Here is an 18,864-nt window from a genome sequence, read left to right on the forward strand (position 1 = left end):
AAATAATACTTACAAAAAATTTCATTGATATTGCATTTCTGCAACAGTGGGTTTGACAGGGTTAAAAAAAAAATAATAAAAGAGTCAAAACTACACAAGCTGGAAACCAAACTGGAACTTTCTGTTGGTCCTCAGTCTAATTCTTTCAGGAAAATGAACCAAATCTGAGCTTTAAATTGTGATATTTTAAAAAAATTAATTCTATTCCAAGTAGATTCTCATTAAAAATTAACTGTTTACATTTGAAAATGTAAAAAAAAAAAAAAACAACAATTCACTTTTCTCAGCACTATGACGGACTCAGCCATGAAAATTTCTGATCTAGTAATAAAATTCATTTTTACCACTCAGTTGCTGTAAAAGACAAGAAGTATGTGATATTTCCTCAAAATTACTTGATGTCTCACTTAAAAATTTGCCAAAAAAATAAAGCAATCGCACTAAAAAAAATTCTGTAAAACAGGAAAAATTCTACCGTTGTCAGCAGAACCGTGAAGTTCTGATGGACTCAGCTGAGACAAACGATCACCTGACAACAATTCAGAGTTCTGCTCCAATAAATGGTGCAATTCTGGTAATTTTTTTTCCCATTGAACTACTCATCTCTTACTTGCTGTTATGTGAGAAAACTCAACCAAAACATTATATTTCATCAAAACCACTTCAGTCAAAAAATAAACCATCTATCCCAAGTACAGCCTCCATCTCTCTGGTCTTGGAAAAATGTCAGAGATGATGTAGATTCCAGGTATTTTTTTTCATATGTTGTAAGATCAGTCGTCAACTGCTTGGAGTTCAGAGGGTTTAAACGTTGTTAAGAAGCGTTTGGTTTTTCTCACCTATTCCTGTTCCGTAGAAAGTTGAGTCTGTTCATGGACATCGGTTCCACCGGACACGTTCCACACCTGCAGACCCCATCACAGAACCGTTAATCCTGGACCGCATGTCAGTATGGATAATAAAACAGGTCATTTCTCACCTCATTCTGCAGATGAACGACCGACGCGCTCCCATACTCATCCTGGCTGACGACTGCTGGCTCTCCTTCTTCACCGTTCCCGTCTTCAGGTCCAGAACCCGACCTTTAGAGAACAACAACTCATTTAGATTTATTCACAAACCAGATACAGCGGGTCTTCGCTAGGACTATTCGGATCATCTGAGGGGGGTAGACGAAGGGATGAGCCGAATATTCGGATCCGAATGTTTGCAATATTGGGGTCAAATGTTCAGAATATTCGGGCCAAATGTTTGGAATATTCAGATCCAAATGTTCAAGATATTCAGGCTGAATGTTCGGATCGTCCCACATCGTCCGACGGGCGGGGGGAGACAAGACAGAGGGACGAGCGGATCTCAAAATTAGTATTCGGATACCACCATAACGACCGAATATTCAGATATTCCGGTCGTTGGTATTCATGACTTTATGAAGAACTGATCCTAATCGTGATGCACGGAACAGATTTGTTTACATTTTCACCAGAGATCGTACTTATGGAGAAAACTGACTTCCATCGATCTGTAGGAACTGAACTCCAACGTAAGTCTAGGACTTCCTGTTGAGGTTTTCTCTCATCAGGGGTGTCAAACTAGATCTAGTTCAGGAGCCACATTCAGCCCAGTTTGATCTCCAGCGGGACCAGTAAAATCAGAGAATAATAACCTGTAATTACATATCTAACCTATTTATATCTGATTTATTCTGGGAGCCATAATAAAGGACAAAAAGTTAGTGAATGTAGCAAAATCCAAGGTGGCGTCCAACCGGCGAATGGAAACAAAGCTGTCTGATAGCGCCGTGTAACGACGTATTCATCCACTCCCGCTTATCAACTAGTTCCACGCAAGCTGTGCTGACGTAACGATGAAACGCCGTAGGTCGAGGATTTCCTGTATAAATAAAGCCGACCTGCCGTCCCTGGTCTTCCTACCTGTGTTGTTGTTCTCTGCTGTGGACAGCTGCTCCGTCAGCTTCTCCGTGTCGTCCGGGTGCAGCTGGTCGTAGAGGGACGATCCGAGCCACTCGGACTGAGACTGGTTGAGGACGGGTGTCAGCGAGTCGGAGACGTAGACGATGCGACCGGTTTCACAGGACACCACGAACAGGAAGCCGTCGGCCGCCTCCAGGATGAGATGCTTCAGTTCCTGTGGACAGAAGTCAGAGTTTGGTGTTGATGTGTAACTTTCAGCTCTCCGTCTCTACATTCAGAACAACCTGTTGACCTACAGAGGCTGGACATAGACAGGAGCTCACTGTGACTGAATCCTAGGTGCTATTTTTAACTCCTGTCAAGTCTCCACATCTATGGAAACAGTAGAATCATTTCTAGAAGTAGAGAAAACAGATATTGTCTTCTGAAATATATATGAAATATAATCTGAAAAACAAGTTGACTTCCTTTGATTATTTATGTTACAAAGATTAAAAAAGCCTTGAATCAACCAAGTGACACGTTCTGTTCCCCAGAAACCTCCACATATTATTAAAACAGCATTTTCTAAACTAATTAAAAAACATAGAAATAGTTAAAATTCATCACTAGGATCGCTAACATAATGTCTTACTATGATCTGTGACTTGTTCATGTTATTTTCAGCCAAGAAAGCAAGAAAAATCCTGTATAAATAAAAAGTCTGTATGTTTTCATATTAAAGACACAAAACGACAAAAACAAAAGGACAAAACGAAACACAAAGTGACAATAACGAGACACAAAATGACAATAACGAGACACAAAATGACAAAAACGAGACACAAAATGACAAAAATGACACAAAACGACAAAATTGACACAAAACGACAAAAATGAGACACAAAACGACGCAAACAAAACTTTACTAAAAATGCCACATCTAGACTTATTATTCTTTATAATCAGTGTCAAAGTCTTTTTTCCTCCACATCAGTTGTTCTACTGGGATCTTGTTCTAAATTTGATGAGTAATAATTATCAAAATTAACATTAACAAATGCTTTTAACATTCAGCTTTTCATGTAATGAGTCCAGAATATAATGAATACTCCCTTTCTTAAATAACTGATGGTGAATATGACTAACTGAATATATGATATTTTATATGTTATTTATCTTTTGTGTTGTTGGCTCCACTGTGAAGCGCCTCAGTGTCTTGATAAGCGCTTTATTAATGCGATGGTTTTATTGCTGTTATAAAAGTCCATGAATTTTTGACTGTTTCCAACAGTAGAGGCAGTCACAGCTTCTTGGTTGATTGCTTTTTGTGTTTTTTAGAATTTTCTTAATGCAAACGGTAAATTTTGAAATGAGACGTGTGGAATTAAGAGATTTTCATTAGAATTTGTGATTTTAAGCTCAGATTTGGTTCATTTTCTGGACAAAACTACAAGTCGCTGATGATCTGTTTAAAAACTGTGGGAAGGTTGAAGCTTAGATGTTGTTTCTGGCTGATGCTTGATGTAATTTTAAGGATTTATTTCTGATAAGAACGCGCCGACAGGTTTTGAGGCGTCAGACGGTTAAGAAGGTTGTTTTTTGAACATTTTAAAGGCCTGGTTGAAGGACTGCTAAAATAAAAATGAACAACTCTTTACACCAGAGGTGTCAAACATGCGGCCCGTGGGCCAAAAGTGGTCCTCCAGAGGGTCCAATCCGGTCCTCAAAGTGTAAAAATTCCAGAGAAGACATTAACTGCAGATTGTAAATTAGTAAAACTATAAATTTAAAATGTTTCCTAGACCATGACAAGTTGTTTAGATCATAAAATACTAGATTGTTCATTGTTCTTTTGTCTTTTGTCTTGTTTTTGTAATGTCTTGTCCTAGTTGTTTTTTGTCTGACTTTTGTCATCTGTCTTGTGTTTTTGTCGTTTTGGGTCTAATTTTTGTAATATTTTGTCTTATTTTTGTTATTTTTTTTGTCTGACTTTCAACTCATTTTTGTCATTTTGTGTTTCCTTTTGGTCTCGCTTGTGTTTTTTGTCTTATTTTTGTCATTTTGTGTTTTGTGTATCGTTTTTGGCGTTTTGTTTCATGGCTTTGTCATTTTTTGTCTCATTTGTGTGGTTTGTCCATTTTTTTGTCGCTTTGTAACTTTTTTGTCAAATTTTTTCTCTTTTTTGTTTTGTTTCGTGTTGTTTGTCTCATATTTTGTCATTTTGTTTCTTGCTTTTGCTGTTTTGGGTCTCATTTTTGTAATATTTTGTCATAATCTTGTCTGACTTTCATCTCATATTTTTGGCGTTTTGTTTCTCGTTTTTGTCGTTTTGTGTTTCCTTTTTGTCTTGCTTGTGTTTTTTGTCTTATTTTTGTCATTTTGTGTTTTGCTTCAGCCATCGTTTTGTGTGTCATTTTTGTTGTTTTGTTCCACGCTTTTGTAATTTTTTTGTGTCATTTGTCCAATGTCTATTTTTGTCATTTTGTGTTTTGCTTTATTAATCGTTTTGGTTCACACTTGTCATTTTTTGTCTCATTTGTCCATTTTTTTGTCACTGTGACTTTTTTGTCTAATTTTTTGTCTCTGTTTTGTTTTGTGTCATTTGTCTCGTATTTTGTCATGTTGTTTCTCACTTTTGTTGTTTTGGGTCTAATTTTTGGAATATTTTGTCTTGATTTTGTTGCTTTTTGTCTTTTTTTTTAAAGTAAAATACTACATCATTCAGTTCCAGAAACTCCAGAAAATGTTTTCAGAATGAATTTTTCTGCACCAGACCAAAGGAACCATTAGGAGTTGTGGTTATTTCTAGGTTATTGTGCTGTGGTTTAACTGGTCCGGTCCACTGGAGATCAGATTGGGCTGGATGTGGAACTTGGACTAACACTGCAAAAACTCTAAATCTTACCAAGTCTGTTTGTCTTACTTTTAGTCAAAATGTCTCATCCCTCTCGATTTAAGATAAATTCACTTAACGAGACATTTCAGCAGATGGAGGGACTTGTTTTAAGACAATGCATCTTAAATATCTTGTTAAGTCAAACAATCTGGAAATTATCTTGTTTTGAGTTGAATTTTAGAAGAAAACTCAAAATAAGTTTAATACATCTCAAATTAGGAGGTTGCAAGAAAACAAAAACCTATTTTTGAGTGAAAAACTACTAGTTTTAGCATATCTGGCTTATTTTAAGACACCTAAGCTTGACAATCCTGGTAAAATAGAGCTTAGAATAAGTTTTCCCAGCTAATTTTAAGATCTCAATATTCTAAATATCATATCTTATTTCAAGAAATCTCACCAAGCCATTTTTCACTTGTTCTGTTGGCAGATTTTTTCACTTATTTCAGGGTGAAAGTTCCTTGAAATAAGTTTTTTTTTTTTTCTTTTTTTGTGAGGGGCATTTTATCCAGTGAAATGAGTTTGACTCCGCTGCTTTAAACCATCAGGTACCAAAGATAGCTGGTTAAAACAGAAACGCTTCCGCCACAACGTTGAGAACACTCGAAAGGTGTTACTTTCACTCCTAAATTACTTTTTCGAATCCGTTACAGCGTAAACGATGGTGTGGCTGTGAAACCTGAAGATGGCTGCTGCCTACACAAAGTAAAGTTTCCCCTCTGTGGGCGCTGTGAGAGATATTTCTACCCTTCTATCGGTACCTTATCGGTGAGAAACGAGGGTTTGTATGAGCCGTCAGCGTTGGAGACGCCGCCTCCTCTCAGAGACTTCATGTGGGACACGGCCATTCGCAGGATGGTCAGCTTGTCGGGTTTCCGTGCCAACGCGCTGCATGTGGGCACCATGTCGGACAGCTCCGTGATGTAGGCGGTCATCTTGTTCCGCCGCCGCCGCTCGATCTCGCTGTGGTTCTCCCTGGAGAGGATGCAGAGGAGGAGGAGGAGAGGAGAGGAGGGAGAGGATGGGCGAGGTGGACAACATGGAGTAGAGTTCAGAGTTAATGCTGCGATGCCAGATCAGGAAGAGGGAAAGGATGGTCTTGTTTCTGTCATTTTGCGTCTTGTTTTTGTTGTTTTCTCTCATTTGTCATTTTGTGTCTTGTTTTTGTTATTGTGTCTCGTTTTTGTCATTTTGTGTCTCATTTTTGTCATTTTGTGTCTTGTTTTGCTGTTTTGTGTCTCATTTTTGTTGTGTCCCCTTTTTGTTGTTTTCTGTCTCGTTTTTGTCATTTTCTGAGACATTTTTGTCATTTTGTGTCTCGTTTTTGTCGTTTTGTGTCTCGTTTTTGTCGTTTTGTGTCTCGTTTTTGCTGTTTTGTGTCCTGTAGCACAATCCAAGGTGGCATACAATTGGAGAATGGAAACAAAGGCGAGGTGGACAACATGGAGTAGAGTTCAGAGTTAATGCTGCGATGCCAGATCAGGAGGAGGAAGAGGAAGGAATGGTGAAGGAAGCAAAACAATAAAGTGTCGTCGATGATCTGTAAAAATGAGAGCAGGGGAGGGCTATAACCCTAGAAAATGCCAGTAATGAGTTTAAATTAACCACATATCCATAAAGAAAAGTATTTTCGGCTTTATTTTGTATTTAGAGTCAGCTTCTCTTGGCTACTGGCAGATATGTGAAAACCACACAAACCACACAGAGACAAACAATCACAATCACATTCACACCTACAGACAATTGAGAATCACCAATTAACCTCAGCATGTTTGTGGACTGTGGGAGGAAGCTGGAGAACCTGGAGAAAACCCACACATGTACAGGAGAACATGGAGACTCCATGCAGGAAGATCCCAGGAAGGCTGGGATACAAACCGAGGATCTTCTAGCTGTGGGGCAACGGAGCTATAAGTGGTTGCTTTATGTATATCTGTCGCTATTTTGTGGTTGTTTTGCGTCTATTAGTGGACGAAAGCAGAAGATGCTTCCTCCTGAACAGTTTGGTGACCACCTGAAGGTTCTATGAGGACCAGGGACACAGAGACTTTCGTTTGGCTCTGGAGCAGCTCCCCTTACATTAGGTCTGGGCTGAATGAACCTTTCCAGACGTACAAGGATGCATGCTGAATGTTCTCTGGAAAAATAACCATTTGGAGCATAACTGTGGTATTTCATAAGAGGCCAGTAGCCCCAAGAAGCAGCATCATGCAGATAAATGAAGCTGGGATATCTTCTTGTTCTACCAGAGATTGATTTAAACTCATTACCGGGTGGCTTTTCTCCCAAACTGCCTTCATAGCCGCCCCCTGCTGAGAGTGAGACAGCAGGTTCCAGTTCAGGTGACAACAGAGAAAGAGAAAGACCCTTCAGATGTCCTGAGAGGAGGGAGACAAAACAGATAGAGAAGACAGCTGCTCAGGAGGAAGGGATTACAGAGTGGAAGACGTCCTGAATTAGTGTTGACAGAAACATTCAGACAGAAACCAAAACAGAGAGGCTAAATATACTGGTGTCAACATGACGCTGAGCTGAGAGGACAGGAACCAATCAGAGCATTCAACAATTCATATCAGGCAAAATCTGACTCATTCTGGACAATTTTTACCTCATAAAACAAAGGAGTCATTTTGGACAATTTTTAACTCATTTTGGACAATTTTATAGCTCATATCACACAAATTTTGAGTCATTTTGGACAATTTTAACTCATTTTGGACAATTTTTTACTCATATCAGACAAATTTTTAGTCATTTTGGACTAAACAGACAGAGAGGACAGCTGGACAGGGATGACGAAGTGGAAGACGTCCTGAGTTAGAGACACAAAACAGAGGAGTGTGGACAGAAACAACCAGCAGAACATTCAGAGAGGCTAAATATACTGGTGTGAACATGACGCTGAGCTGGGAGGACAGGAACCGATCAGAGCATTCAACGTCCACAAGCAGGAGAGGAGCCTTCCATGGTTACAGGCCATACCTGGCTAGCTTTTCCTTATCTGCAAAACTCTGATCTTCTTCCAAAAACCTGGAAATGAAATCAACCCACTAAAACACAGGCCCAAAAAAGTCACTACAAAAAAGAAAAAGAGACTAAAAAAAGTAATTAAAAAGAAAGAAAGAGGGAACCCGTTGTATTTCTGCTCCCCTCCAAACCTCCATCTCTCCAGATCTATTCTCCTACCTGGCAAATCGTTCCTTATCATTGTTGGAGCCTCCGGTGTCGTCGTCACACCTGAGGAAAAACACAACAACAACTGATTGTTTCACATCAGAGGAGGATGCTCCAACACTGGATACTGGACCTCTGTAGGGCTGCACAGCTCTGGGAAAGTACCCACATTAACCCTCCTGCTGTCCTCATTTACGGGCACCAAAAAATACTGTTTCCTTGTCTGAAAAAAAATCCAAAAATTCTGCAAAAAAAATTACCCAAATTTATGAAAATTAGCAAAACGTTCAGGAAGAAAATTCCTGTAATTCCTTAAAAGTTTTCCTGAAAAGTTTTTTTTTTAAATCCCCCAAATTTGGCAAGAAAATTCTTGTAAATATTTTCAAAAAATGAATAAAAATCAGTAAAGCTTCTGATATTTTCTTTAAGAACATTCACAAAAAAAATCAAACAAAATCCAGCAAAATTTGCAGGACGACACGAGGGTTAAGATGGCATTAAATACACCACCGTTTAAAAGTGTGGGATCTTCCAGACAAAAACTCCCACTTTCATTCATTCATTCATAAATGGTCTGTATTTATATAGAGCTTTACTATACCTGAAGTGACACCCAAAGCGCTTTACATTATACATCACATTCCCCCATTCACACACACTGATGGTGCTAACCACGACCCATCAGGAGCAGTTAGGGGTTCGGTGTCTCGCTCAGGGACACCTGGACATTAGCTCTCCAGGCCAAGAATCGAACCGGCAACCCTCCGGTTACAAGACGGCCGCTCTACCCACTGAGCCATGCCGCCACTTATAGTCATTTACCACTTTAACTATGCCTAAACTGGATTTATCATTCATTTAATGTCAATGTTCATTGAAAAACACCAGCTTTCTTTCAGAAATAAGGACATTTCTAAGTGACCCCAGACTTTTGAATGGTAGTGTGACAAATTCATGTAACTCTGGGCAAACATTTGGAGTCATTCTGGACAAATTTAAAGTCTAAACATCTAAAAACTAGAACCTTGTCTGGTCCAACTTTAACCCATCAGATTTAACTGATGTTAGAGCCTCAACAGTTGGGGAAATGTGGACCAAAGACTGGATTTTAGTAGAAATATGGATCCATCCATATACTATACTACAGGAGCTTTATGGAGACACTAGACCAGCCTCAACTTAAGATTTTGCGCTTTTTTTCCCCATTTTAAAGAACAAATAATTTTTCATTGTTGTAATTTGGGACAATTTTGAGTCATTTTAGACAATCTTTATGTTAATTTGCACAAATTTTTATTAATTTGGGACAAGTTTTGAGTAATCTTAGACAATTTTAAATCATCACAGACAATCTTTATCTTATTTTGAACCAGTTTAGATAATTTCTGACCAGAATCAAGTCATCTTTGGTGAAATGTCGACAGAAATACAGAAAAGTCTGTATTTTAGTAGAAATATGGATCCATCCATAGATATAAACACTTACAGGAACTTTATGAAGTCATAATACCAGCAAAGCTCAAAAATATCGTCCATTTTTTGACAATCTTTATCTCCTATTGGACAATTTCTGGGTCGTTTTGGACATCATTTATTTATGTTGTCGTCAAATTAGTTGTCGTTTTGTTTCTCGCTTCTGTCATTTTTTTTGTCTCGTTTTTGTCGTTGGTACATTTTTTTTGTCATTTTGTAACGTTTTTCTAAATTTTTGTCTCTTGTTTTGTTTTGTCTCATTTTTTTGTCCTTTTGTTTCTCGCTTTTGTAATATTTTGTCTTGTTTTTGTTGTTTGTTTCCTGTTTGTCGTTTAGTATTTTTTTGTTGTCCCATTTGCTTTGTCTATTTTTTTTGTCATTTTGTGTCTCGCTTGTGTCATTTATGTATTTTTTTGGTCTAGTTTTAGTCCATTTTTTGTCATTTTACAATTTTTTTTGTCTAAATTTTTGTCTTTTGCTTTTTTCCCCATGTCATTTGTCTCATTTTTGTTATTTTGTGTCTCATTTTTGTTATATTTTTTTAGTGTTTTTTTTGTTTTTGTTATTTTTTTTGTCAGAATTTTGTGATTTTGATCCTCCAGTAAATCCCTCTGGTTCAGTTCCAGATGACTAAATGTTGTGTTCCTTTGTCGACACTCTGTGATCTGGAAGTTGTAATGTGGAAATGATAAACTGAGGCTGAATGTTAATGAAACTGTATTTATTTTTCTTTAGAAATTTCAGGTTGTTCATGATGTTTAGTAAAAAGATAATTCCTTAAATGTGAACATTTCTGCACTAAAAGAAAGGAACCATTAGGAGTTGTAGTTATTTCTAGGTTATTCTGCTGTGGTTTTACTGGTCTGGTCCACTGGAGATCAAACTGGACTGGATGTGGAACCTGGACTAAGATGATTCTGACTCTCCTGATCTAAACCTTAAACTGTGGAGGTTTACCTCTCCTCATAAACCACGTCATAAAGCAGCATATGGTGTGTAGAAGTCTTTTAAGAAGCATTCTGGATAGAGCAATCAGATAAATCCTGATGCGAGGAGACCAGAGATCAAAGATAAATAATTAGCGCAGGCTTGAAGAGTTGGTGACTGAATGCTGACGAACCGGTCGGTCAAAGAACGGGAAAACTGGCCAAACCTAACGGAAAGCCAGAAGTGTGGAAACCTAAAACCACCAGCAGGTCTGGAGTGGAAAGTATTGGCAGAGGAGAGACGATATGGAGAGGACGATGTTACAGAGTCTTTGTAGGAGTTTTATTTTCCTGTAGGTGCATCTGCTCTGACTCCAACACACTTGTCTCCTAAAATATCCACGATTTCACCCATTCCAGCCTACGAGGGCTCAGTTTCTGTCCTGCTGTTTGTTGATTTTTATTTTTTATTCCTGCCATGTTCATCATCACTAATCAGCCTTTACTTTCCACCACATCAATCTAACTTATTACAAGCCTTCTGCACATCTCCACAGAGATTTGATCTGACTTATTTATCAGCAATTAAATTATTCTTACCCATGTCAAACTTTGATTCATAGTCAATTTTGTATTTGACCAGAAGGTTTCTTCCAGCTGGAAATGACAAACAACAGATAAAACCCAGTAAAACATTAAAGGTGTTAATAATGGATTTTAACTGTTTCTATGTGTTTTTTTAACATTTTCACTTGTTGCTCAACCAGAATCCAGTCCTGAATCCCATTACAAACTACTATTTCTGTGTTGTTTTCTAAGTTTTAATGTCCAAAACACCATATAAATAGTCAAAAACGTCTGTAACACAATGTTTTACTGAGTTTTATGTCTTGTTTATGTCATTTCCTGTCAGACGAAACCTGTTGGTGACATAAAAATTCACTATAAATCTAAATTTAGTAGGAAATATTGGAGTGACTGTTTATCAGACGAACCAAATCTAGATTTATAGTGAATTTTTATTTGACCAACAAGTTTCTTCTGCCTGGAAAGGACATAAGTAAAAGATAAAAGTTGGTTAAACATGTTTATTTGTCCTGCATATATTAATAGCATTTACACTGTCCATATTATCTGTACTGTCTATACTGTTCATACCACTATTTATCTCTACCTGGAGATTTAAATAATCTATTTTTTTTATATCTACATTTATATATTTATATATTAGTGTGTCCATTCTATTTTTACTGCAACATACTGTATATAATACACTTTATTTATGCGTTTGCCCTTTTGCTTAGATGCTAAACTGCATTTTGTTGTCTTAAGTCTTTCATTCTGTGCAATGACAATGAAGTTGAGTCTAATTTTTCTGTATTTTTGGACATTAAAAAACATAGAAATAGTTAAAATTCACCATTAGCATCTATAACAAATGTCTTACTGTGTTCTGTGACTTATTTATGTTATTTTCAGCCAAGAAACCAAGAAAAAAATCAGGAAAATAAGAAGTTTCAATGTTTTTTTATGTTTTTTAATTAAAAATGCCATATCTAGACTTATCATTCTCTATATTCAGTGTCAGTCTTTATTTTCCTCCACATCAGTTGTTCTACTGGGATCTTGTTCTAAAATTTTTTTCAGCTGTCGACCATAATTATCAAAATTAACATTAAAAAATGCTTTTAACATTCAGCTTTGCATGTAATGAGTCTAGAATAAAATAAATGTTTTCATGATATTTTAAATGTTTGTTTGTGATTGACTGTTTATTATTTTTAGAGGAACTATTCTACCGTTGTTTGTTGCAGCTTCAATTTACTTAAACTGAATTTTAAATCCTTGCTGTGTCACTATAAAAACAAACCAGAGGAAATTTATATGCTTTTTTTTTTTTAGCAAAAAAAAAAAAAAAAACGGTGAATTTGGCATTATTTTGGCTTCGTCTGGGCATCATTAATCTACCAAAAGATGCAAATAAACCATAAAATGAAGCAGAAGTCTGATCTGGTGTGGATTCGTTTGTTTTTTAAAACAAAATATGTTGATTTTAGCATCACTTTGGCCTCAGCTAAGCATCAATAATCTGCAGAATGCTGCAAACAAACCATAAAATGAAGCAGAAATCTGATCCAGTGTGGATTTGTTTCTCTGCAGAGGAAATGTATTCACTTTTTTGAACCAAAATATGTCAAATTTAACAAATTTTTGTCAGAAATCTGATGAAATTTGAATCTAGTGTGGATTTGTTTCACTGCAGAGGAAATTTATTCACTTATTTTAGCAAAATACACCAAATTTAGCATCATTTTGGCTTCTATTAACCATCAATAACCTACAGAATGCTGCAAACAAACCATAAAATGAAGCAGAAATCTCATCTAGTGTGGCTGTTTCACTGCAAATGAAATTTATTCATTTTTTTCAGCACAATATGTCAAATTCAGTATAATTTTGGCTTCGTCTGACCATCATTAATGAACCAAATGGTGCAAATAAACCATAAAATGCAGCAGAAATGGGCTAAAACTTGAATCTAGTGTGGATCTGTTTCACTTTGGAGGAAATGTATTCCTTTTTTTTTTTTTTTAAGCAAAATATGTCAAATATAACATCATTCTAGATTCATTTGACCATAATTACTGTATAAAATTGTTCAAATAACCCATAAAATGAAGCAGAAATCTGATCTAGTGTGGATTTGTGTCACTGTGGTGGAAATGTATTTGCTTTTTTAAAAAACAAAATATGCTGATTTTACCATGATTTTGGCAGAAATCTGGTGAAATCTGAATCTAGTGTGGATTTGTTTCAATGCAAAATATCGAAATACACCAAGTTTTGCATCATTTTGGCCTCAGCTAACCATCAATACAGAATGCTGCAAACAAACCATAAAATAAAGCAGAAATCTGATCCAGTGTGCATGAAGTGCTTTACGACAGGACATCTGTGTGATTCTGGTGTTAAATCAGAGTGAATTAAGTTCCATCAAACAGACTCGTCTTCACTCATATTCATGTAAAACTGTGCGAGTTGTATTTTGCTATCAGGCAGCGATAGTTTGCTGTACTTCACATCTACTTCCTGCACCATGTCTCTGCTGAAATAATGATCTAATGGCGTTACAACGAACGGAGGAAAACAAACCTGAAAAACTTGCTTCCTTCGTCATCATCAAAGTCTGGCCTGTAATATAGAGAAGAAACTGTCTCACAAAAAGTTTAACCACATTAACTGAAAACAAAACACAACCAGTCAGCATTTACACATGAACACCACACTGACACAGCCTAAGGGCTCCAGTAATGGCTACAGGACTTCTCTTTTTGGTTTGTGAAGACGTTTTCCACCAAGAAAAGAGAAGTCTAGCTGCCTTGTACTGAAGTTCTTTAATTTATCTTCACAGTTAGCAGCTAACTCCGCATAGAAAGACTGAATTTATGAGCAACACACACAGACACACACTTACGGAGCTCGTCTCTTGTTGGTCCCTTTTGGCCCCGATGGCCCTCCGCCTGCTTGGGTCCCACTGGCCCCCAAACCCAGAGTTGGGTCAGGCATGTCTAATAATAAAACACAGCGACAGGGAGCAGAGGTGAGTTCCTGTCGTTACTGAACCACCGAGAACACAAACTGAACCAGAACTCAGAGGTCAGACCGAGATAAACACACAGAGCTCTCATTTCACACCCCGTGTGTAAATTAGCATTACTCCACATCCAGCTAATCTGTGTTTGTAGTCAGCTAAGACAACCTGAGCTAGCCCTGTAGCTACAAGTAGCACACTAAAAACAAGACATTTTAATAGAACTGAAGCTTAGCAGGTAGATAGCTTAGCATACAGACGCTAAAAACAAAACATTTTAACAGAACTGAAGCTTAGCAGGTAGATAATTTACACCCCTCAACCTGGCTCGAACAAATTATGACAAGTAATCTGCCTTAGGCACTGATAAGAGCCAGTTAGCCTGCTACTATTTATACAGTACGAGCTATTAGTTAGCCCGTTAGCATGCTACTATTTATAATACGAGCTATTAGTTAGCCCGTTAGCCTGCCATTACTTATGCAAGCGCCAGCTAGCCTGGCTAGCCGAGGCTAACTGATCGGCTGCTGTCACGCTATCTGTCGGAAAGTGTCCGCTTCAGCTCGGTACGACTAACCGCTCCTACCCGGTTAACAGCTGCAGATTACTACGTGAATAACTAGTCGCTGTGACTTTAAGCTCTTCTTACCTGAATTTGAAGCCGACATGTCTGAGTGGATAAACATAAACAAAAATAACTTCAGAAAAAAAAATAGTCCTCGAGTCCCCGCCCCTCCTCCGTGCTAGCCAGCTAAAGGCTAACTAGAGTCTTCGCCTGATTTCCTCCGCTCCGAGGTCCCACTTTCTGCTCTAAACGCCCGCAGCCATGAATAAAAGTACTCCAGAGCGAGTCGAGAGCCTGAAACGCGAACACGAAGTGCCGGTTTCCTTCCGGTTTCCCTTCGGTTCTCCTGTTTTCTGCCTGTTTTAAACACCCCTGTCTGTTTAAGATGGCGTTCTCTGGCTAACACGGCAGCTACGGGGGTGGGGGTGGGGGGGTTTCCTTTGTTCTGCTCTCCCATTTGTCAGCTCGGCCAGATGCCGGTGACGTCACCGCATGCTGGGAAATCCGCGTTTCGTCTACGCCCCGCTGGCAGCAGCAGAGGGCGCTGCAGGTCTAGAAACCGAAGCGACAGACAGAGAAACTTCAAAACCCTGAAATGAATCACAGCCATGAATAAAAACAGTTTTTAACCCTCTGAGATCCATGCTTTGGCTGCATTTTAGATTTCTTCTAGTTATTTAGGATAAGGAGTAACTAATAAATATAATTATCGGAATATCTGTTTCACTGAATCTTGCTTTTTTTTTTAAATGGCACGCGTAGAACAAAATGGTTTTGATGCAATATCTCCATTTTAAGGTCGAATTTTCTACAGTTCTAAGAGCGCGTGATGCACGATGCATTCAATGACCATGTGAAAGTTGGAAATCTGAAGATTTTAGCTCTTTTGGCAGGTCAGATCGCAGGATTTTTTTTTAAAAACACGATCTCCTTCAAACTATTTTTGGAGGATTTTTAAACAAGACGAATAGAAAAAAGTGATTTTTATGTTTATCATATTTATATTGTTATTCTTGTTATTTTTATTATTACAATAATTATTGATACTTATTAGGAACAATATGGTCTTTTTGAAAAAAAAAGATGTCCACATATGTGGAGGGTAAATGATTTTTTGTTTCACTAATCGGTTTATTTTGCCTGGAAATGACATGAACGAGACAAAAGACAGTAAAATGGGTGTTGTTCTACACTTTTTTATTTACACTAAAACCGTATTTAACCGACTCAAATTTAGCCTCTACATGCTAAAGCGGCTAATCATAGCATAAAATGTGTATCAAGGGATGTCAAGACTGTATTATGAGTGTCTGATAAGTTTAATCTGCAGCTATATTTTGAGAAGTCATAGCTGAATTTTGATATCTACAGTTTTAGTTCTAGGCAGTCAAACTCAGCTATTAAATGCTAAAACAGCTAGCCGTAGTGTTACACTGTCTGACGAAGGATATCAAGACTGGATTATAAGTGTCTGATAAGTTTAATCTGCAGTTATATTCTGACTAATCTTAACTAATCTGAATTTTGATATCTGCAGTTTTAATTCTAGGCAGTGAAACTGTTAAACATTAAAACAGCTACAGAGAGTTTGTGGTATAACGCATAAATAATCGTCTTGTTTTACTGCAAAACTGTCTTTGGTTTCTTATCAGATGAGACGACACACAAAAAATGAAACTTGCAAACCGGTTTTCATTGTGATTCATCGTCTTTATCATTAATAACAATACTTAGGCATCATTAAACAAAAAAAAATAATACAAAAAAAGAGAAAAATAACACTGTAATCAGGACACAGTTGTTGGTTGTGTGTCTCTGGGGAAGAGTCTGCTGGTCGGTCAGGTTAGTAAAGAAGACGGTGGAATAAGGGTGAATAAAGGTGGATGGATCGGTGAGGAGGACGACGATGACGTGGAGTTTTCAGTTGAAGATGAAGTGAAGAAGATTGGAGGTGGAAACAGGAAAGAAAAGGAGAGGACAGGAGGACAGGAGAGCTTCCCACACATTACAGATAAGGCACTTACGAAAAGCTTTAAAGCGTGACAACAGAAAACTGGACAAAACACTCATCTCACACATTTATCAAGAAATCTTCAAATAAAACATTTCATACACAGAATCATTGTGAAAATCATTCATTTAGATCAACACTTTAGATCTTAACCTGGAAAAGGCTGTTCGGCAGTGAACTGAAGACATTTGGCCCCCTTCTTCTACTTATTAAAACTTCTAACATTTAATAACTGGACTGCAGATATCTGTCTTTAAGGTATTCATCATTATAGAAGCTGTGGATATCTGGAGTTTAATGCATCATTGTTAAAGATATGTTTAATTCAGATCTACATTTTTATTTTTAGCTCATTAAATAAATTTTGAACTTGTCAGAATGATGTTTTTGATATCTCAGAATATAATTACAGATATGTTAAAAATGCAGTTTTTCAAACATCGCGGCAGTGCAGAGTTAGAAGCAGAATTATTAAAACTGTAGATATGTGAGGCTGAATTTAGCTGCAGATGTCCACAGATGTAATAATGAGAAACGCATGGAGCTTCAAGTCATCTGAAATGTTCTTCCTGACTAACTGAGTTACGGAAATCTGCAGCACACTTTCAGTCCAGACGTTAAATGTGAAAACAGTTTGCCAAACTTAATGACATTTGAGATATCTGCAGCTGGTAAAGATCTGTCCCTGGAAGTTTGTCTGGTCTGGATTATAGATATCTGGAATAAAAGCTGGAAGTCTGTCAAGCTAAAACGGCTAGCCGTAGCAGTAGGCTATCAGGCGAAGGATATCGAGACTGCATGATAAGTGTGTGATAAGTAGTTTCTGTATTCATTATTCTGACTAAAGTGGATTACAGAGATCTACAACTGTGGTTTCGACAAGTCAAAATGACATTAAAGATATCTGGATTTAAATTCCAGAGAGCCTAACTCAGCTATTAAATTCTAAAATGGCTAGCCTAGGGTTACACTGTCTGACGAGGGATGACAACACTGAACTATAAATGTCTGATAAGTCAAATTAGCAGCCATTATTCTGTAAATATTGTTTGGACTGATCAGAATGATGTCATATACATCTGTAGTTCAAATTACAGTGTCAAATTTAGCTATTACATGCTAAAAAAAAAAAAAGCTAGCCACCATGTTAAGCTGTTTTGAGGGATGTCATGACTGCATTATAAGTGTCTGAAAAGTTGTATTTGCAGTCATTATTCGGACTAACTGGATTACAGAGATCTTTAAACACAGTTTTGACTGATGAGAACGATGTTACAGATATCTGCACTTTAAATTCTAGAGAGTCAAACTCAGCTATTAAATGCTAAAACAGCTAGCCATAGAGTTAAGCTGTTTCAAGGGAGGTCAAGACAGAACTATGAGAACTTTGAGTCAATTCAGGTATTAGATGTTAATAATGTCACACTGAGTCCCTATTTGCTTAACCATAAAGGAAAAACACATTCAGTTTGATTGTTTTCTCTGTCAGAGTTTATCCTTAACTCTAGTTTCTGGTTCACTGGAGGCAGGGACGGTAGAGACTGGAATAGCAATAAGAACCATGAACTAAACTTAAAATCAGCTGATAAATGGTCCAGGCCACGTTGGAGAGTTATTACTTCCTCTAAGAGACGCTGTGTGCAAAGACGTCGCAATAATCAACACTTACATGTTGCATAGACAGGAAATTAGGGAAATAAATGCCCCGTGGTCTCGCCTTCACAATAAAACTCACTTTGATTTGTTCTTTTAGTAAAAAACTAACAACAAAAAACAGAATAAAGCAACACAATTTTCAATCCGAGAGCTTTAAAATGGCTTCTTTTTTAATTTAGCAGCCGTGGTCCGGCTCTAAGGCACACAGTTAGAGCATGAAAGCTAAAGTAGAAGCATCGTCACGCTCGTCCTCTACGTCCTCTCCGTCCTCTCCGTCCTGTCTGGAAGGTTTGGGACTAAAGGCAATGGTTGATCGGGTGATGAAGGACGTCACCATGTGGTGTCTCTAATCAACATGTGTGTGATTTCGTGTTAAAGTTTCCTAAAATACCTGCCGTCTGAGGATTCCTTCTGTCCATCCTTCCTGATGAAGGTTTGAGTCCATCTCTTGTTTGTCCTCCGTCCTGCTGTCCTTCACTCCGTCTTGCTGTGGTTGTTGTTGTGGACGGCGTGTCCATTCTGCAGCGGTCCGTTCTTCTTCATGTCCTCCTCCTCTGACTCGTCTGTCTCGTCTTTGTCGCTCCGCTCGTCGTCCACTTTTTCCTGTAAAAGCAGAGTTTTAGGTTGAACTGCAGACAGTGTTTCCTCAGAGAGA

General features: G+C 37.7%; 2 protein-coding genes across 11 annotated transcripts in view; both read right to left on the reverse strand.

The window, feature by feature from the left end:
* Positions 1-14,951, reverse strand: part of arnt (aryl hydrocarbon receptor nuclear translocator) — a 43,783-nt gene extending 28,832 nt beyond the window's left edge. For 3 of the 8 annotated variants that reach the window (XM_035954082.2, XM_035954079.2, XM_035954074.2), the window contains exons 1-9: positions 14,627-14,951; positions 13,861-13,954; positions 13,539-13,577; positions 7,999-8,049; positions 7,795-7,842; positions 5,574-5,787; positions 1,935-2,148; positions 980-1,082; positions 840-905 (exon numbers count right to left, since the gene is read on the reverse strand). In XM_035954082.2, coding sequence (XP_035809975.1) covers positions 840-905; positions 980-1,082; positions 1,935-2,148; positions 5,574-5,787; positions 7,795-7,842; positions 7,999-8,049; positions 13,539-13,577; positions 13,861-13,954; positions 14,627-14,663 — 866 coding nt within the window. In that variant the 5' untranslated portion in view covers positions 14,664-14,951. Of the gene's footprint in view, positions 1-839; positions 906-979; positions 1,083-1,934; positions 2,149-5,573; positions 5,788-7,082; positions 7,166-7,794; positions 7,843-7,998; positions 8,050-13,538; positions 13,578-13,860; positions 13,955-14,626 lie in introns of those variants that run through there. The other 5 variants (XM_035954099.2, XM_023282702.3, XM_023282674.3 and 2 more) reach the window with 3 other exon arrangements.
* Positions 14,952-16,231: 1,280 nt separating this feature from the next.
* Positions 16,232-18,864, reverse strand: part of LOC111576810 (ceramide synthase 2-like) — a 45,029-nt gene continuing 42,396 nt past the window's right edge. For all 3 annotated transcript variants that reach the window (XM_055013536.1, XM_055013537.1, XM_055013538.1), the window contains one exon: positions 16,232-18,812. In XM_055013536.1, coding sequence (XP_054869511.1) covers positions 18,684-18,812 — 129 coding nt within the window. In that variant the 3' untranslated portion in view covers positions 16,232-18,683. The remainder of the gene's footprint in view (positions 18,813-18,864) is intronic.

Source organism: Amphiprion ocellaris, chromosome 9 (assembly GCF_022539595.1).
Source record: "Amphiprion ocellaris isolate individual 3 ecotype Okinawa chromosome 9, ASM2253959v1, whole genome shotgun sequence".
NCBI classification, from domain to species: domain Eukaryota; kingdom Metazoa; phylum Chordata; class Actinopteri; family Pomacentridae; genus Amphiprion; species Amphiprion ocellaris.